Source organism: Struthio camelus, chromosome 17, assembly GCF_040807025.1.
Source record: "Struthio camelus isolate bStrCam1 chromosome 17, bStrCam1.hap1, whole genome shotgun sequence".
Classification (NCBI taxonomy): domain Eukaryota; kingdom Metazoa; phylum Chordata; class Aves; order Struthioniformes; family Struthionidae; genus Struthio; species Struthio camelus.
In genome coordinates, this window is record NC_090958.1 from 17,560,055 (window position 1) to 17,579,153 (window position 19,099).

A 19,099-nucleotide genomic window follows, 5' to 3' on the forward strand; every position below is an offset into this window, starting at 1 on the left:
TCAGAGGGGGGCGGGGCGGGGCGGTGGCCGCCGAGGGGAGCTCGCGCCTCAGAGGGGGCGGGGCAGGGCGGTGGCCGCCGAGGGGAGCTCGCGCCTCAGAGGGGGCCGGGGCGGGGCGGTGACCGCCGAGGGGAGCTCGCGCCTCAGAGGGGGCGGGGCGGTGGCCGCCGAGGGGAGCTCGCGCCTCAGAGGGGGCGGGGCGGTGACCGCCGAGGGGGAGCTCGCGCCTCGGGGGGGCGGGGCGGTGACCGCCGAGGGGAGCTCGCGCCTCAGAGGGGGCGGGGCGGGGCGGTGGCCGCCGAGGGGGAGCTCGCGCCTCGGGGGGGCGGGGCGGTGACCGCCGAAGGGGAGCTCCCGCCTCAGAGGGGGCGGGACCGGAGACGGCGCGCGCCGCCGGTGCGCAGCGCCCAGCCCCGCGCGATGACGTCAGGGGCGCACGTGGCCCCCGCGCCGGGGTGCGGGCGGGCGCCGCCGCCGCCGCCGCCGGTAGAGCTGGCGCGGGCGGGCGGGCCGGAGCGCGCCATGCGGGGGCAGCTGGAGCGGTGCCGCGGCGAGTGGCGGGAGCTGGAGGAGGAGTTCCGGCAGCTCCAGGTGAGGCGGCGCCGGGGGAGCCCGCGGCAGCGGGGCCGGGTGGCCCGCTGCCTCCCGCGCGGTGCGGGCGGCGCTTTGCGCGGCGTTGCCATTGCCTTGGCCTGGCCTTGCCATTGGCATTGGACTGGCCTTGCCATTGCCTTGGCGTTGCCCTGCCATTGAGCGTTGCCCCGCCATTGGCCTTGCCTTGCTATCGCCTTGCCATTGGCCTTGCCTTGCTATCGCCTTGCCATTGGCGTTGCCTTGCCATTGGCACTGCCTTTGTCGTTGCCTTGCCATTGCCTTACCATTGCCACTGGCATTGCCCTGCCACTGCCTTGCCACTGGCGTTGCCCTGCCACTGGCATTGCCATTGCCTTGCCATTGCCACTGGCGTTGCCTTGCCACTGGCGTTGCCACTGGCGTTGCCTTGCCATTGGTATTGTCTTTGGCGTTGCCATGCCATTGCTTTGCCGTTGGTGTTGCCCTGCCTTTGGCATTGCCTTGCTATTGCCCTGCCACTGCCTTTGGCGTTGCCATTGGCATTGCCACTGGCGTTGCCTTGCCATTGCCTTTGGCGTTGCCCTGCCTTTGCGTTGCCTTGCCGTTGCCTTTGGCGTTGCCGTTGCCTTGCCATTGCCTTGGCATTGCCTTTCCCTGCTGGCCGCTCCTCCAGGAAGAACCGGCCACAGCCCTCGGCAAGAGGCTTCCAACGCGCCGAAAGGCTCTTCCTCCTCTCAGTTGTGTTCAGGCGAGAGGTGCTCAGAGGGCCCAAAGGCCACCAGAGGATCGGCTGTGTCCGGCAGGACGGCCGGCAGAGCCCCAGTGGCGGAGGCTGCCTCTGCCCTGAGCCTCCATGGAGCAGCCCTTGGCGTCCTCCACCAGCCCGGATGGCTTTTACCTCGGAAACCTTCCACCCCCTGGGTCACGAACACCCTGCCCATGTGCTTAATCTGTAAGCCACTGTTAAAATGCGACCTACTGTTCCCCTTCTGTCTGGCTGTTAACCTCTTTTAGGCTGTATAGCAGAACACGCACCGCAGAAAATGTGCAATTTCCAGATTTAGCTCCCTGTCTTAATTAAAAGCCAGTTTAAGTGGCACGATTTGGAGCTGCCTTAACACAATGAAAGGTGGGGGATAATAGCCCTTGGGGGCTGAGTGCCAGCTGGTGTGGTTTTATCGACAGTTTATTTGCGATAAATCCCGCACGTGGGCCAAAGCGTCCGGCAGACGCTGGGCCTCGTCGCCGGCGCGCCGTTGCGGCCTGAGGTGAGACGGCGCGACGCGAACGGCTGCTCCCTGCCTCGGTTTCCCCACCCGTGAAAGAGCCGTAGAGCGGCTTTCTGCGGGGCGGCGTGAGTTACAGTCGCTCGGGAGCGAGGCGGGCCAGAGGGCCTGAAACGTGCAGCGTGGACGCGACCCTGGGGCCGGGTGGCTTCGCGGAGACGAAGATGGCGCGCCCCAGGCTGCCGCCAGTTTCAGCCACGCCGCGGGCACGCGTGCAGCGACGTGGCAGCATTTCAGAGCCTCCTGACGGGGGCCGGCGGCGACTCGTTAAAACCTGCGTGCAGGCGTGTGACGTGGGTCCTGGTTAGGAAATCGTGGCCCACGAAGACCTGTGGTGACAGGTGTCCATCTCGCCAGCGACGGAGCCGGTTCACCGCGAGCAGGGCGTCGTGAGCGCGGCGGGGAACGGGCTTCGGCGTAGCTACAGGAAGCGTGAAGCGGTCGTTGCGTTGGGCCTACGCGTTCAAGTCTGCCCTTAGTTGGGAGGAAAACTGTAGTTTTGATTGAATGAATGTGCTGGGGAACGTGATTTCCGTTCGCAGGCGGGGCGGTCACGGCCCTGGCGCTGCACGGCCGGCGTCTCCGGCCGGCGGGCTCGTAGCCTGGAGCAGAGCCGCTCTCCGTGCGCGCGGGTCCTTCCGCGCGTGCTGCTCCCTGCGTCGTGAGCTGCAGCCTCCGGGAAGGGGTTTGGCCTGTGGCTTACGCTTAACGCGACTGAGCTGCCGGCGGGTCCCTCGTGCACGCGTTCGCCACGCGTCTTTTGACAAATCAATAACTTCCTTAGCACCTTTTGTCTTCTTCTAAATACTAGTGTCATTTTAAAGCCATCATCTTGGAGGTTTTGGGCTAGCTGTAGAATTGTACCGGTTCTCAGCTGCTTTTTGTGTTTCCAGACTGTGCTTGTGTTTCCAATAAACGCTTGGACCGTTATTTATTTATTTATTTTGGCAAACAGCCTCTTATACTCTTTTTGCCAGCATGTCAAGAGACCCCAATGCGTGAGATCTGGTGAAGCAGAGCGAGTTACTGTGCAGCCACTGAAGTCCTGGCTGGTCTAAGCAAAACCAAACCGATCTCAAGATAATGAGTGCTCTGGTGCCTGCACATGGTTCGTTTGGTTATTAAGGCTTTTAAATCAGATACTAGAGCTTGTTGTGCATTGTTCCTGTAAATAATGAACAGCCAACAGCCAGGTCCTAATGAGGAGAGCAAGGATTTGTTTTGTGTGGGTTCAACACCATGTGTATGCTTCTGGATGATAGTAGGAAAACGGGTGGTAATTTTCTGCAGTCTTTACCCAAGATGCGCCATCAGATAACGCAGCAGTGCAAATTGCCATTTCAACCAAGCTTTCTGTCCTCAGTACTAGCTCTGTGAGCTCTGGTTTTTGAGATACTACCGATATCAGAAGACGAGACTGGTTTTAAAGCAGGGCTAACGTTGAACTTCCAGGTGAGGAAGAGGGGCCTGACTTCCTGAGCCTCTCCAGAGGCGTAGTGCGTCTTTGGGGAGCGCGAGGAGGTAAAGCTGCGGAGCCGAACGCGTCTGGGACAGGGAGCCCTAGGGCACGTCCCCCGCCAGCAGCACCCATCCTCTTGTAAATGCTTCTGAGCCCTCCACTTGCATCCCCAAGCTAAGAGGGAGATAAAAACGAGCAGCACTGCTCAATGGGCTTTCGAGTGGTGTTTGTGTCCTAATTACAGCCAGTCAAGCACTACTTTAAGGCTTCAGAGGATAAACATGCTACGATAAAAGTGTTCCTCACAAGGAGCATCTACTACTGGTGGGAGGGGAGGGTTTAAGCGCTTGAACCAGAATATGGTGTATTAGATTGCTTGAGTGTACTTGGAATAGAGATGGCAGATGTGGCCAGGAGACTTGCCTAAACATTGAGGTTTTGTGTATGGTTGTTTTTGTGTTTTCCCTCTTGTTCCTCATTGCCTTTCCTTCTTTTTTTCAGGTGTAATTGGGCTGTGAAATTAGAGTTCTCGATCTGTGATTTAGCCAGCCATTTGACGAGGACAGATTGAGATCAAATGTGGGAGCGTGATTTCATTACAGGGTGGGAGAGGAACAAGGAGCTCCTGAGTGGGAAAGCTCATTGGAAAGACTGAACGACACAAATGTGGAGAAGAGCTGGGGAAAACTCTGGGCTTCTGTTGTCTCCCAGAAAAACAGGGCTGTGTGTTTGTTTGCTTCCTTCGGCGGTAAAGGAGCAAATGCAATCTGTAGCCCAAAGGGCTCTTTCTTACGCATTGTTCTTTTTCTCCTGCAGGAAACTCACAAAGTTTATAGGCAGAAACTTGAAGAAGTCACTAGCTTGCAGACAGCCTGCAGCAGCTCCATACACAAACAGAAGAAGACATTAAAAGATCTGAAGTACCGCCTGCAACGGTAAGGGGAGATGGGAAGGGAGGGGAGGGTTGATTCTCCTTCCCAAATGGCAGATTTGTTTGGATTTGTAGCATTTAAAATGAAATCTGTATCATGGTGGTAGTTTTGCTACATATTAATTTTGGGTCACCTCAGTTTATCACAGTCAGAGAAAATATTCTTAACCTGCCCCGAGAAACTTAGAGTCCTAGAAATAAAGGAAGACCAACCAGATCTCTGAGGGAGCCGTTTGGCCCCGCATGGATTTGCATCCTTGCAGTAGGTCCTGTACATTGCAGGATGGCGCAGCTGTTGGTCTGCTCTGCATGGTTTGCTAGGTCGGAAAAGCTTTTCTCTAAATTGTGCTGGAAGTTCAGTCCTTGAACCTGAAGGTATAACTCTGGGGTCGATTTACAGGAAGGAACTGTCTTCAGCTGCTCAACTGATCTTTGGGAACTATAGGCTAAATTCCTTGTGTGCGGGCCTGAAAATATCACCTCAAACATCATAAGTTGCTGCTTCCACTGTTTTGTGGTTTACATTAATTGGTGAAACTGCAGTTTGCCAGTAAATCATCAGCTAGGCCTTTTGTTACAGCATGAAATACTTTATGGCTGAAGAACCACAAGTGCAAAACTCTGCCCTCGGTAGCCGTAGTTTTGAGCCCAGTAACCAGGCTGCTTGTAATTTATGGACGATCTCTTTCCCCCATGTTTTTTTCAGTATTGAAAAGTTTTTTGGAGGGCTGAGCCTGGCAGCTCGTATGAGACTTTTAAATGACCTTTGCACTCCACTATAGATGTTGGAGTTGCATTGCTTAACGCCCCTGTCCTCATCCCTTGAAAGTTTCATAGGGTACCCTGTTGGGAGGACCACGTTTAAGGTCCTCCCAGTAAGCAGAGCAGAACGATTGCGACTCACCAATTGGTGATGTCCTCAGAGGAGCAGCCGTGTTGTGCGAACTGCCAGGCTTCCTGGCCTTTTGTTCTGTGCCTGGGTGGTAGGTACAGAAGGAGGAGGCAGCCCCTTTTCCACCTGTCCCGCACTGTGGAGAACAGCACTTGCCATTAGTTTTGTGCCCTGACAGCTCATCCTGATTGCACTTTTGAGTTTGCTGTGGGGATGGGGAATAACTTCAGAAGTCCCCCCGGGGTGGCTGGGGGGCTCCAAGCTGACACCTCTGCTCCCCGCAGCCCTTGCTTGTGCTATGCTGAGCGGTGGCCTTTCTGTGGGCAGCTGGTTTTGGAGGTTTCATAGAGCTCGTTGCTGCAGGTGTCAGCACTTGTGCATCTCTTCTGGTCCCTCCTGTAGTTGGGAACGCAGAGCTTTGCATGTGGAGCAGCAATATTTGGGGGGGTGGGGGGGGGGGTTTGCAGAGCTGCTGCAAAGCCCTTCTCTCGCCCGCTGCGGCTGGTGCACAGAAACACCTGGGCTGCACCACCTGCCTTTCCTAAAATGGCCTATTTCAGGAGAGGGAGCGTGATGAGAAAAGAAAAGCAGAAGATCTCTTTCCCTCACCGTTCTCTGTCCAACCTACCATTAATTGTGCAGGGGCTGAACTGACCTCTCGATTTAAATGAGTTTGACGTGTCTTCTCTGGTTGCTGTGTAGGATGTATGAGGTCACCTTTTGTTTTTAAAGGCTATACAGGGAGCTTTTGTCTTCAGATTGCAGTTCATGTGGTCTGGGTAGAGGTTTTTCAGCTAACAAGGGAGTTTAGATCAGTTTGGAGTTTGTAAAAGCAGAATCTGAAACCACTTACAAGCATTTGGAGGGAGTTCCCGTAAACAAAAAAAAAAAAAAAAGAAGGCACAATATGCCCTAATTGCTTTTGCAGTGGAAGTAGTACAGAATCCTGTCAATGAGAGATGAAGAGAAGCTGGTTTACAAACCACCTGACTGAAATAACCTGCAATGAAATAAATCAGGTGATCAAATTAGATTAAATTACCACTTGGAATATCAATGGTTTTAGACAGAAAATACAGGAACAATGTGCACAATGAGGTAAACTTGTATGGTAAACGTCTTAACAGCATGGATTTATGGCAACGTTATCTTCCTTTAAATAAAAAGGAGGTAAAAATGTAAACAGGAAGATCTTGTTTCTGTGTTCTCACAGGTGCAAGCCAAGAGCGAGTCCTGAAGAATTTGCTCTCATACAGCAAATCAGCAGCCAGATCAAAGAGAGGCAAAATGTTTTCTTTGACATGGAAGCCTACTTGCCAAAGAAGAATGGGTACGTTCTTTGTCAGAACAGGCGTGTGATCTAAGAAAGCTGATTTTTAAATACTCACAGCGGTGGTGTTCCCAAAGGATAATGTGTGTATTGAAGAATTACATGTAAAACTGGACTAATCATAAATCTCTTGCTGAGTTGCTGTGTCAGTTGCACATAAATTCACTAGCTAGAAGTGTATGTAAATGTACTATGTGTAGGCACAGACAGGTTTTCTTGTTAAAAGAAAATCTGCATTGGTGAGAGATCACGCAATTAAGTGTTTCACACTATGATGCTTTCCTGTGCTAATTTTTTAAAGACTAAATCAGCACAAGAAATTTCTGTCTCCTTTCTTTTAAATAGTGCATTCAGCTGACTTCAAATTTGCACTTTGCTTCAAGTCAGGTTGCTAGAACAGGTTTCTTTCAGTTGTCAAGTGCCGTACATCACTGGGAATTGGGAGACGATGATGCCACTTGCTGAGTAAACTGGGCCAAGCGACTTGATTTTTACCCTTGGTTTGTTTGTTTTCCCCTTCCCATCCTAACACGTGCTCAAGTCAGCATTTTCAATGTCTATGGTGAGCGGAGCTCTTTGGGTGGAAACGCTCTGGAGTGGGGAAGTGACGTAAGATAAACTAGCGGGTATGAGGGACTATGGCGTTGTGGCCGGTTCACTGCTCTGGTCCGTGAGGGGTCGAGTGAGAAGGAAAGGTGGAGCAGAAGGGAGGGCTGGCCACGAGCCGGGCAGCCATAACTGCTAATGCGGAGGTTTGATGCTCAGCATATTCGCACGAGCTCTCCCGTGCAGCACCCAGTAGACGCATGCTGTAACAGCTGAAACGTCTTCTCCACGTGGGCCTGTGGGCTGCCACTTGCAGGTGGAGCTGTCTGTTGGAGACTTTTCCTCCTGCTTCTACGTTTTATTTTTTTCTACTTGTTTTTCTTTTTTCTTTTTCTTTTCTCTCTCTGTACACGCTCTGCTTCTCACCCTTAGACCAAAGCACAGAAGAGAGACCAAGAAAAGAAAAAGAAGCTCTCTAACTTCTTGGAAATGCTGACCAAAACATAGTGCAAGGGAGCACAGGCTGAAGACAGCCCTGGTGGAGGAGTTTGTGGAGAGCCTTCTGCATTTAAACTCTCTTCTGTAGTTTGCATCGCTAGTGTGCTTTAATTAAAAGCCTCGAGCAAAATGTGGCTTAGTCAAAAATGCCAGTCTCTCCAAAACTAATCTGTCTTGTTCTGTTGCATTCAAATAAAATGGACTTAGGTGGGTCTCTTGTTTTTTGTCTTCCAGTTTGTACTTAAATCTGGTGTTGGGAAACGTGAACGTAACTCTTCTAAGTAACCAAGCAAAGTGAGTGAGTGTTTTTTCTAGTGGTGTTCTAGGCATACAGGGCTCAAGAAAATGGAGATTTTCATATAAATTCAGGAAATAAAAAGAGCTGCTACTTCTTAACCCAGAAACCAGCTCTTACAGACTTACACTGTAAGATAATTCTATGGCTTAATGGCTATGCAGCCCAGACTCTGCAGGAAAAACGCTGCCTTTCACCCCCATCAGCTGGTTTTCTGAGTGCTGTTAAGCAAAAGCTCTCCCTGGGACTGGCAAGCCTGAGTGTGTTATGCAGAAATGTGCTAGCCGTCAGGATCCCTGAACGGCATGCACACGCTCTCCCTTGTTCCTGTTTTTCCTTTGGTTAAATTTCCAGTGCAGTTAGTTCAGCCCAAATCCTCCTGTTCGGCAGGGCCCTTGCTCCTGCAGTGTGCAAAGGCTGTATTTCTATTCTGTTGCACCCGTTCCTTGGTGAGAGAGAGGAGGAGGCACCAGAGGTGAAGGCTGGGGTCCTGGGACAAGGCTGCACAGATGGGAACTCGGAGAGCGCAGGGTGTGCAGGGCTGCAGGAGGGCTGTTATGTGGGTTATGAGGATATGTTATGTGGATTTGTATCTGATTTGAAAGAAGGAAAGCCACATCCCAGTAAAACATTCCATACAAAGCATGAGTTTTCCTGTACTGTAATTGTTTCATTCCAGGTTTGCCTACAAAGATGAATATGAAAAGTTCAAACTTTATCTGACAATAATCTTGTTACTCGGGGCTGTGGCCTGCAGGTTTATCCTGCACTACAGGTAAGCCTCCACTTTTACTTGTAACCAAATTTTTTGAATAAAAACGTACTTGATCTGAACTAAGTCTTCTCTTTGGTTAAAGACTGAGACTTGGGCAATATTTAGGCTTTGACTAGTTATACTACACTAGCAGGAGAGCTTCTCTGCCTGTTTTTCAGTGCAGGCTAGCCCTGCATTTTAGCTACTTGCTTTTTCTTATTTGCGATTAATATTTTGGGAGTCTGTTGTTACAACTAAGAAAAGTTTGACATTTTATTTCCTGATCTGTTTTGGTTTTTGTGGTGTTTCGGTGTACTTGGGAATGAGCAATTGGTTTTGGTCTCCAGTTGTCTGATAGTCCTCGAAAGGAATCATCACCATGCTGCAGACCTGGAGCCGCAAACACCCAGCAAGAACGTTTGGATCAAATGGTCAGATCTGAAACGTTAGGTCACAGTAACATATCTGAGCACCAACAAGCTTCCACTATTAAGTTTTGTTTAAGAAACAACAAAGTCTTGAAGCCTGACCCTTTTTTCAGGGTCTCTGTGGGTCTGGCATGAATGCAGGATTGTACCACGGAAATACCTTGCTGTATAAAAAGGCTGCCCAGAATCCCCTTGGCTGCAGGGACCTGCAAACGGAAGAATAAAGGCTTCCCCCCCCCCCCCCCCGCCCAGAGTGTAATGCTCTTCTGCTCTTTTAGTTGATTGGATTTATATAGATCTCATTGAATCTCCTCATTGAATCAGCCTGGAAATGCCTCTCTAAATTGGATCATCTGCTGCTTCCATGGTGCTTTCTCTCCTTCAGAAGGAATTAATGTTATCTCTACGTACCTGCTTATCAGCTCGAGATCTTCAGTGTTATATCATGGGGTGCTTCCCAGGGTAATGGACTTTGAGCCTGGCAGGGTTGCTGATGCGTGCGGTTCTGCATGTGGGTTAAAGATGTTCAGGATTGGGCCTTTGTGTCTGTGGTCTCGCTTGGGCGGGTTTTCATTCACACTCTTTGTTGGGGGAAGGGAGGAATAATAGGGATTTTGAAATGTGTGTTTATAATTAACAGGATTTTTTTACTTTTTTTTTTTATTAACAGGGTGACAGATGAAGTGTTTAACTTTCTATTAGTGTGGTATTACTGCACGCTGACGATACGGGAGAGTATTCTCATTAGCAATGGATCCAGGTATCATGCAATCTGCAAAAACTATTTAAAGCATGCAGTGTCCTTAAAAGAAAAATGAGCAACAAAAGCGGATTTGGTTTGGTGTTGAAGCCCAGCGAATCTGAGATGATGATCCTTCTCTACAGGGTCTGTTGTCTCCGACACTCTCTGTTCACTTCCAAAGGCAGGCGTGGCCACCTGAGATTGGGGAAGGGAGAAGGTGCAGTTTCTGAGAAGTCCATAGTCTCTTGGTCCAAAATATTGAATGTTCTTGGTAGATACAAGTTAGTTGTAGATGTGGTCTAGGATATAAAAGTGTGCATGTTCAGCAAAACGACCAGCCCGAGGTACTGGCTTTGTGCCTTTCTTTGACTGTAGCAGTGCATGTGCGTCTGTGTGAATGCATACATAAACTGATTTCATAGTAGAAAAAGGAAGTAGAAGCTAAGTTAATATCTGCAATATGTTGTGTGGTTAGCCTGACCTCTCCGCAGGTCACTGCAGCATGTTCTGAAGTGCTCGACTAAATTACAGTTGTGTCGAGGGAAAATTGGTGGTTAGGAGGAGATAATTGTATAAAGAGCTAGGAGCGCAAGTAAAGCCCCGTGAGAAGTAAAAGATGATCCTTACGCCTTGCCCCCGCTTTCCTTTTTATGACAGTATCCTAAATCGCTTCCAGGCTCAGGTGGAGTTACTGGGAGTTTCCAGTCTCCTGTTCCAGTTACATCCTTGGCACTGAGCTTTGCAGCTCAGATGATGTCCTGGGTTATTAAGTGCACCCAGAAAGTTATTACAGTAGAAGAATCCTGGGAGGAGGAATACATCTTTCTCTGAGAGTCTTATCCAGTTTTGTTGCAGGGTCCAGCTTGCAGCTATCACGGGGTCTGGGTGCTCCCCTGCAGGGCTACGTGCCTGGGTGAAGTTGAGGCTGATGATGGTGCAAGGACCATTGGGTGTGCAGCTCTCTGAGCGGATGTGAACCCAAAGAGCTTTTGGGGCCAGGACTGCTAAGCGGTATGGCAGTCTGGCTGCGGAGCAGGGTGGTGAGATCTTGCTTGTGATTTGTTCCTGGAGCATCCCCTTGAAGTTTGGGTTCTGTGTGCTGTGTGATATTCCTGTGAATCACTGCTTTAAATGAGAATTGGGGGATGTGTCTTGTTTGTGCCAGGGGGAGAGAAGAGCAGGCAGCCCATCCTTGCCAAAGAGTCTGATAAGGGTGTCGAGGGAGGGAGCTTCACATCTGATGATAAAAAATACCTATGGAATACGACTCCACCAGAAATGGGTTCAAACAAAAGTCAACCCACAATCCACGTGTGTTTCTAAAAATCAAAATGAAACAAACGCTCAAGCTGGCACTTCTCGTTTGAGCCAAATGGTGCGTGTGCCATTCTGGCACTTCCAGGGAGGCGCTCATGTCCCTACCCCTCCTCCTGAGAGTCCCCCAGAGCAGGAGGAACGGCAGCTGCCGACTCCTGCAGTGCTCCTGGGAACTCTGAGACAGCCCTGGGTGAGAGCTCTTCTCCCCTGGCTGGAAAGAGTGATAAATCGTGCTGGTTTTGCTGTGCCTTTTGCCTTCTTTACTCTGGCACATCTCAGCAGAGCTTAGAGAAGTTCCTTGGATTTGCACTCGTGTAACTTAAACTGGAGTGTGATCTTAGATTTTAGCAAGAACCTGATGGCTGCATGTCCCAAGGTCACGTTGTCCAGATAGGCTGGCACGGCACACAGTGGGGAAAAAGGCAGCAATTGCTGCGTCTCTTCCTGAGCATGAGTTTGCACGTTGGTGTGCTGCTAGGTGAGTGGCTGCTGCTGCAATGTTGGCAGCTCCCTGTTGCATTAATTAATTGAGCTGCTAACTTATCTCGTTTACTGCCTTTTGAACAGCCAACATTGTGTTAGCTCAGCTTCCCACACGCGTTCCTGCTTGGCAAACGCTGCTCTGGGGAGCCGGATGACTTGCATGCTCCCTTGTAATTGAACTTGTACAGGGGCAGACCAGCACTCTTGCTGGTGGCAGTGCTGTCAGCAGCACTCCTAATGAAGTGGTAACGATGGGGGTGTGCATTGCTTTAGCAAGGCCTGGCAATCAGCTAGGAGCAACTGAGGGTTCCTTATTTCAGTCGGTCACTTCTACCTCTGAAATCAGTGTGCACTGGTGGTTTCGTCTGGGATCTCCTTGGGCCCGAGTTGGGAGGATCCATTTGGGGCGAGTGACAGCAGGGAGGAAACAGTCCCGAAGCATTTTGGGAGGATGCCAGGAGTCTGCCGCAGCGCTATGCCCAGCTTGCACTGCTCCCTGGTAGCTACGGTGCTGGGGTAGGAAGGTGGGAGAGCAACGGTGGGTGTGCTCCTACCTGTGGGTTGTGTAAAGAACAACAGAAAAGGTCAAGGTTCCCCACTTCTGCCAAAGTAGAATCTTAAAAACGTGCTCAGAGCCGGGAGCTTCTTGAGGACACGTTCCTGGTGCTGGCCACCTGCAGAACGGATGAGGCAGCCTCTTCTGCGAGCGTGGCTCTCCCAGGGCTGCCGCAGGGCAGGACGTGCTGCTTCTAAGGGCTTTCCAGAGCGAGGAGATTGCTGGCAGGGGCTGGAGACCAGAGTGCCTGCTGCCCTCTCTCTGTAATGTTGCAGGGGTCTGAACACTGGCAAGGCATCACTCTGCCGCCTGCTGTTCAGGGAACTCAGAGCTTCAAGGGCATGTAAGAACCAAAATTCATGAGCTCTGCAAGATGCAAGGAAAAGGGTTTGCATATTTTTTTATTGTAGGGACACCCAAAGCACGAGGATATTAAGAGCTTGCCTGAGACCAGCAAAGAAACCTCTGGCTGGGCCTGGATTCAGTGCAGCCACTGATGTGGGTCGCAGGATTACCAGTGACTCCGCGCCATCTCAGTGTTTGAGGCTGAACACCTTTGATCTGAGACACCCAAAATTAACCTGCCATGTTGGTTTAGTTCCAGTGCAGTGCAGTTCCTGGGATAGTTCCTCACTTCTTGATTCTCCCTCATTTGCCTTCGTTTGCTTTAGGTTAAGTTTCTGAGCTTTCTGCAGTGTTCATGCTTGAAAGAAACAGTCACCTAATAAAAAGGACTTTGAAACTTCGTTATTTGCATGGCACGGAAAGAAAGGGTGCGTGGGCTGAAACTTGTGCATCGTTAGTCATTGTGATATCTCATGCCACGGTGACTGCTCTTTCTTTCTGTGCTAGAAAGTCTGCATGTTCCCACCTCGTTTGGGAGCATGTGAGATATGTTGCGTTGTGTCCTGAGCCTGCCTGCAGCAGTTGTGGGCCTGTAACCCCCAATTAAACCTTCTTAGGAGATGGTGCCTTGCACAAACCCCTCTCCTGGGACGCGCTTGTAGCAAGTCGCAGCCCCTCTGGCAGAGGCAGCCTGGCTGCTGGTGCTGCTTGCTCATCACACAAGCTTCCTTCGCTCGTGGCTGATGCGATTCTGTGCAGCACCAGTTGTTAAAAAACAAGGTGTGAACGAGTGGGTCAGTTGGTGCTGAGTTTTGTTTCCCTTGACTCTGCCTTTGCTGATGTCCCTTGCCGTGAGTGAGGCCTCGTGGGGCTGTGCAGAGGCTTTTGCAGCAGGCGTTTGCTGGCAGCTGGATGCCGGTGGCCAATACCCAACTGCAGTCTGGGGTCTTGTCTCCTTGTGCATTGGATTTCTCTGGGGCTCCTCGAGCTCAAAGTAACCCACCACTGCTTGGGACAGGCAGAGGCTCGGAGCGGGGCAGCAGGAGATTTCTGTCTCAGCTGATGTTTCGGCCAGTGCCAGGGAAGGGCTGCAAGGCCCTTCCTGGGGGAGGATGAAAGGCAGCCGGGCTTCCTGGTGGCCTCTGCTGGGGCTGGGGCTTGGGCTGGGACAGGTGATGGCCACGGTTGCCCTCCTACGCTAGTCCCGACCTCACTTTTTGGGGCCCTGTGAGCAGTTCAGGTCGTGCAGCGTTTTCCTTGTCTGCCCCCATGTACTCTATGTTAATGAACTTGTGCCACCTCTTAAAGGTTTCTTGGAAACTCCTTTCCTTTGGTACTGACCTGGCCAATTTTTGGCTCCTTAGAGCTGGGCCATCTATTTTGTCCTGCTCACCTCAGTCTCTAGGATCACTTTTTTTCTTTAGAGTCAGACTTTCAGTATTGAGATCCATGTTTTCCTTCTAACTGCTGCCTTTTTTTTCCATGCAGGATCAAAGGCTGGTGGGTGTCTCACCACTATGTCTCCACGTTTCTGTCTGGAGTGATGTTAACGTGGTGAGTTTTCTCTCGTCTGCTGGTAGGTGCTTCAAACAAACAGCATCATCTGAGCCTTTAAATCCCCTGTGACCATTTTAAGTATGTCTGCGCTGGCACATGTCTTAATATTTGTCTGATGTTACTGATGTTTGGAATGCTAAATGCCACACTGTAAGCTTGTATTTACAAAGCTGGCTTAAAAAAAACCCACCACCACCAAAAAAAACCCTCCTAGAACTTAGTTGTGGTGACAGTACCAAAATCTCTGCAAGTTTCCCAGTCTCTCTCTTGTATAAAGAACTGAGCAAACAAGTAGCACTTTGCTTTAGTGGGAGAATGACAGCAAGTGAACTCTGTTCAGTGCCTTTACTGAATCCAGATTATAAATCAAGTATAAAGCGAAAAGTACAAGTTATGCTTGAATGGATGGTACTGTTTATCAAAAAACACAACGCACGCTGCGCAGGGTGACCATACAAACCATCTCAACTTTGTTTGGTATGGACTGATTAATAATTAAAAATTGTTTTAAAACAACACACACACATTTTTGGCTTTGCCTCTTTGAGGGAGTCATACAGTGGCTGGAGTGGAAGGTTCCTCGTACTCCGTATGTCCCAAATCACCTTTAGGATAAGGAATGGTACAGCACCCTCCCCCTTGGCCCCACCACTTTCAATCACTGCTGAACAGCTTTGATCGCTGCATAGAGAAAACTGCTATAAACAAATGAATAAGAGGGGGCAGCATTCAGACGAGCTGGAGACGGGGAACCTAAGCAGATGACTTCCTACAACACAGGATTCCTATGTGTGGCAGTAACGCCCCTTCTAGGCTCTGTATGGGGTGGAGCTGGCTGGAAACCAGCTGCTTGCTTCATTTGCTGATAGGCTCGGGCTTGACTGACAAGAGAAAGGCACTGTGTAGTAGGCTTTATTTTTTCTTCTTCTTTTTTTTTTTAATCAAATGAATAAACTTCTGTTGTGTTTTGCTTTCAGGCCAGATGGACTCATGTATCAAATGTTTCGCAGTCAATTTTTAGCGTTTTCAATATTTCAGAGTGAGTATATCTTGATAATTCAGTCTTGAATTGTACAAATATAAACAATATCATACAACTACAAATATACAATATGCAAATATAAACAATAGTTGAACGTTTTGGGATGTGTTAAACTAGTTTGATCCATTTTTTCCTTCTTCTGAATAGCCAACACAACATGTTTTCTCTCTCCTTCTCCAGGTTGTGTTCAGTTCCTCCAGTATTACTATCAGAGGGGCTGCCTATATAGACTCCGTGCTTTAGGGGAGAGAAACCACTTGGACCTTACAGTGGGTGAGGTTTTCTGCAGTACTCGGTTTGCAAAACTTTTATGTCAAGCCAAAGAGGCATATTTTAAATGCAGTGATACAAGGTGGGCTTTGTGGCCTTCAAAGAGCAAGGAATGCTTCCTTTGTATAGTTCTTATGTCCCTGCCCAGCTGCCTTGTCCTCAGGCAGGAAGGGAGCGAGGTTTTTATCCCTGTAGGTCAGAAGCAGAGGGCTTTGATCCCTGTCAGCCCCTCTCAGGGGTAAGCCTGGGGTGTTTTTCATCCCCATCCTTGTCTTCTTCCCATTACCACACATTCAAGTGTGCATTTTAAGCTAATTGGTTATTGCTGAGCAGGACAGGAATAGTCCTTACGGGGGGAGCAGGTTTGGGGATGGATTGTAGATGGTGGTCTGGCTGGGGAGAGCTGTTCCCCATGCGCCCCATGGAGAAACTGGGGGACGTTTCACAAAGGGGACAAGATGCAGCTTCGGTCCTGCCTCCTGGGGGCAGCCCCTGGCTCTCCTGTGCTCACTCTGTGCATCTTCTCTTAACCTTTTGCAGAAGGATTTCAGTCCTGGATGTGGCGGGGGCTGACGTTTCTCCTTCCCTTCTTGTTCTTTGGGCATGTAAGTTGAGCAGTCCAGTCCCTCCATCTGACCCTGCTCCATGTAAACGGGTGCTAGAGAGAATCCGCTGTTAGTGCTGTGACTGCAGCGCAGCAATGAGGAGGTTGTCTTTGAATCGCATGTACCTGTGGCAAATGTTTCTAAGCTTTGCTCGTAATGAAATTGCTTCTTTTCTTTTTAGTTTTGGCAGCTATATAATGCAATCACACTCTTTGGATTGTCAAGGCATAAGGAGTGCAAAGAATGGCAGGTGGGTGTTGGTTCCGCTCAGAAAGAACATGGGGGCAGGGGGATTTTTAAATTATTGTTGTTATTTTTTTAACTAGATCCTTAAAGACATTTGGGCAGCTAACCCCATCTAAATAGCTCAACATCATCTGGCAGAGCCTATACAGTAGAACTTCAGATACGTCAATTCTTTAAAATAAAGTTGAGTTACTATAGGAAAACTTGCACCCATAGGTAACCACACAAAAGCAAAGGCAGAAGGTGTAGGGGGAAGAAAACATATTTAGATTAAATATTCCACTGTGGCGTTCATGTACGCCAGCATGTGATAGCGATGACTGTGGAGCTGCTGGTTCTTTTTACTGCTAAACCATGGGTTACATGCAAAAAAAATATGATGACAATGAATCAGTTCAAAAATATATTATCCGCTTTATTACCCTATTTTTACAGCTCCTTCCATTTGTTTTCCTATTCACTGTCACCCATCAGGCATGTCTATCTTCCAGCTACCCTGTTGCTTCTGTAGATTCAGACTGATCACAGGCAGTGATGTATTTGACAATGTCACATGGCAGTGGTGCAGGCAATGTGATATTCTTTATTTTGGTCGAATCTTACTGTAGTTTGTCACCTGCTCACTTTGTTCACTGGCATAAAAGGAGGAACACAGCTTCTCATATAAACGTGTGCGCCACTGCTGTTAGGTGAGAGTGCTTGTAGCATAATGCTACATGAAACAGGTAACACTGCTATAGAAAGAAGCAACAGAAATTGGGGTGGGGAGACATAGATGAGTCTCAGTCTATTGTACAGAAAGAATAAAACCTCTCCTTGAGGGAGCCCTCTGAAGGAAGACCTGCCGTCCTATGTGGGTGTTCTAGTGGGGCAGCGTTTTAATGCTCACACTGACCCTGCTTAGTGCTGAGTCTGCTTCTGACCGGACCTCTCTGTGTGAGTGGCTCCCCTCTCCCTTAGCTATTGCCATCGTTAAACTCAAAAACCTGCTGAAACAGAACTAGCTCGCTTTTATTTGTCTTTTTTTCCCTCCTCAGGTTTTTGTATTGGCTTTCACATTTCTGCTGCTCTTCCTTGGGAACTTCCTCACTACTCTCAAAGTGGTGCACACTAAACTCCAGAAAAACAAAGACAAAATGAAGAAGCTGTGAACCAGCAGCAGTGTGAAGGATGCTGACATGGGAGCTCATCTTCCCTCCATCCGCAGCAGGCGCTCAGTGTTCAGACTGAACCTGTTGAACTGCAGCCGTGCTGTGAACAGGCCCTGGAAGGAATCGTCTCAGTGTTTGGCGAAAGATATGAACTCTTCCAGCACAGACTCAGTATTATGCAAGCATGGCTCTCCAGTCTGCACTTGTGCTATTTATGTATATTTAATACAAAACATGTTTGCTTTTTGGTTTTTCTGTATGTACAGCAGCATGCACCTGCCAGACGGAGTGCCAGTATTTGGAGAACGTGGGATCTACTGTAATTCCAGTTCTGGAATAATCTCTAATGCTTTCCTCTCCAGTTTTATTATTTAAATTCTGGGTATTGGATTTGCAAAGCTTTATAAACGCTCCAGGTCGATCAGTAATACAGACTGAATGCCGTTTTAGCAGGCATTTGTTTAAGGTGTATTTTCAGTGGCAATACTAACCTATGTGTACTGTGAAAAAAAAATCCCATCTTTGAACCATACTGCTGCTATATACGCTTTTAAAAAGCTATTTAATGAAGAGAAATCCTCTTCTAAAAGCAACAACAACAACAAAACCCAGCAAGCAAAACTAGCTGTTAAATGGCAGGGAAGTCTGCTAACTCCCTTCCAGAGAGACCAAGTAATCTGTCCAGGCCTGGAAGAGACCTAAAATCACATAATATGCAGCTGGTTCAGCCCCTTATTAATAACAAACACACTGCCCTTTGGGTTGGTACGTTTGTGGTTTTTTTTTTTTTTTTTTTAGATTCTGCTTTTCCTGAAAATGGCCTTGATCAGTGGCATTAAGTGCAGCAGCCACTCCCCTTCAGTTTGTTTTCAGTATTTTTTGCTCCCGGTGCCATTCTGGAAAGGTGGTGAAGACAGGCTAAGCGTAAGTATTAAATACTTTCCTTAGATACTGCATTTTTGCCATTATGGGATACCAGTTTGGCAAGAGTTAAGAGAATGTAAACACTTGGTCAGAAGTTTGGCTGAGGAGAAATATTGACTCTCATCCTTAACTCCTTTGTGCTTGAACTTAAATTTACTCATTCAAATACAGCTTGTTTGGGTGTTTTAACATCTGTACCTCCTAAACCCAGCTTCACTATTGTGAGCTGCTTTATGCAGCATATTTCTCAACTGTAAAGATTTTCTTTGTGCTAGCACAGTGTCCAGATTGGGCAAATGGCTTTGGCAGACCATGATTGGAAAATTATGCCCTTCTCCCAGTTAGTGTGCTCACAAAGAAATATATATGCACTATAGACTTCAAATGGTTTCATCAATTATCTTGTTGCTGCAAGGCTAGCAAAATTACCTTTACAGTGTTGCTGTCCTGTGGGCATGAACAATAAATTTCAATTTGCATATTTTGAGCAAGTCTCACGCTAGCTGGGCTGTATCTTGCTGTATTAACTCTTGACTTTTGCACACCCTGTGAGGTCTTTTTGGAACTCTCCATTTATGAAATGTAAATTGCTTTATTTTGAGAGTAATGCTGGAACCTGCCGGATCCCAACAGTGGGACTGGTGCTCCAGGGGTGAGGGAGCTCTGCGCATGGTAACTTGAATTCTGCAGTACGAGAGACTCGGGTTATAGAAACAAGGAAAGATTCCAGCCACGGAACTGAGTGCAAGCGCGGTAACTTTCTGTTAAGGTGTTTCCATTACTTGCTGGGTAAGGTGACATAGGGTTCTGTATCTTTTTAGTGACAAATGTCTTCCTGTGGAGAAAGGGCACAATTCCTGAAATTGAGG

At 48.9% G+C, this 19,099-nt stretch overlaps 1 protein-coding gene across 1 annotated transcript; it reads left to right on the plus strand.

Annotated features, from left to right (window-relative positions):
- Positions 1 to 458: 458 nt before the first annotated feature.
- TMEM120B (transmembrane protein 120B) lies at positions 459 to 17,550 on the plus strand. Its single transcript, XM_068910966.1, has 12 exons — positions 459 to 591; positions 4,135 to 4,253; positions 6,355 to 6,471; positions 7,750 to 7,809; positions 8,490 to 8,585; positions 9,663 to 9,752; positions 13,924 to 13,989; positions 14,970 to 15,031; positions 15,215 to 15,307; positions 15,845 to 15,909; positions 16,091 to 16,159; positions 17,193 to 17,550. Exons 1-12 carry the CDS (start codon positions 523 to 525, stop codon positions 17,304 to 17,306), a joined length of 1,020 nt encoding a protein of 339 aa, XP_068767067.1. The 5' UTR covers positions 459 to 522; the 3' UTR covers positions 17,307 to 17,550.
- The last annotated feature ends 1,549 nt before the right edge of the window (positions 17,551 to 19,099 follow it).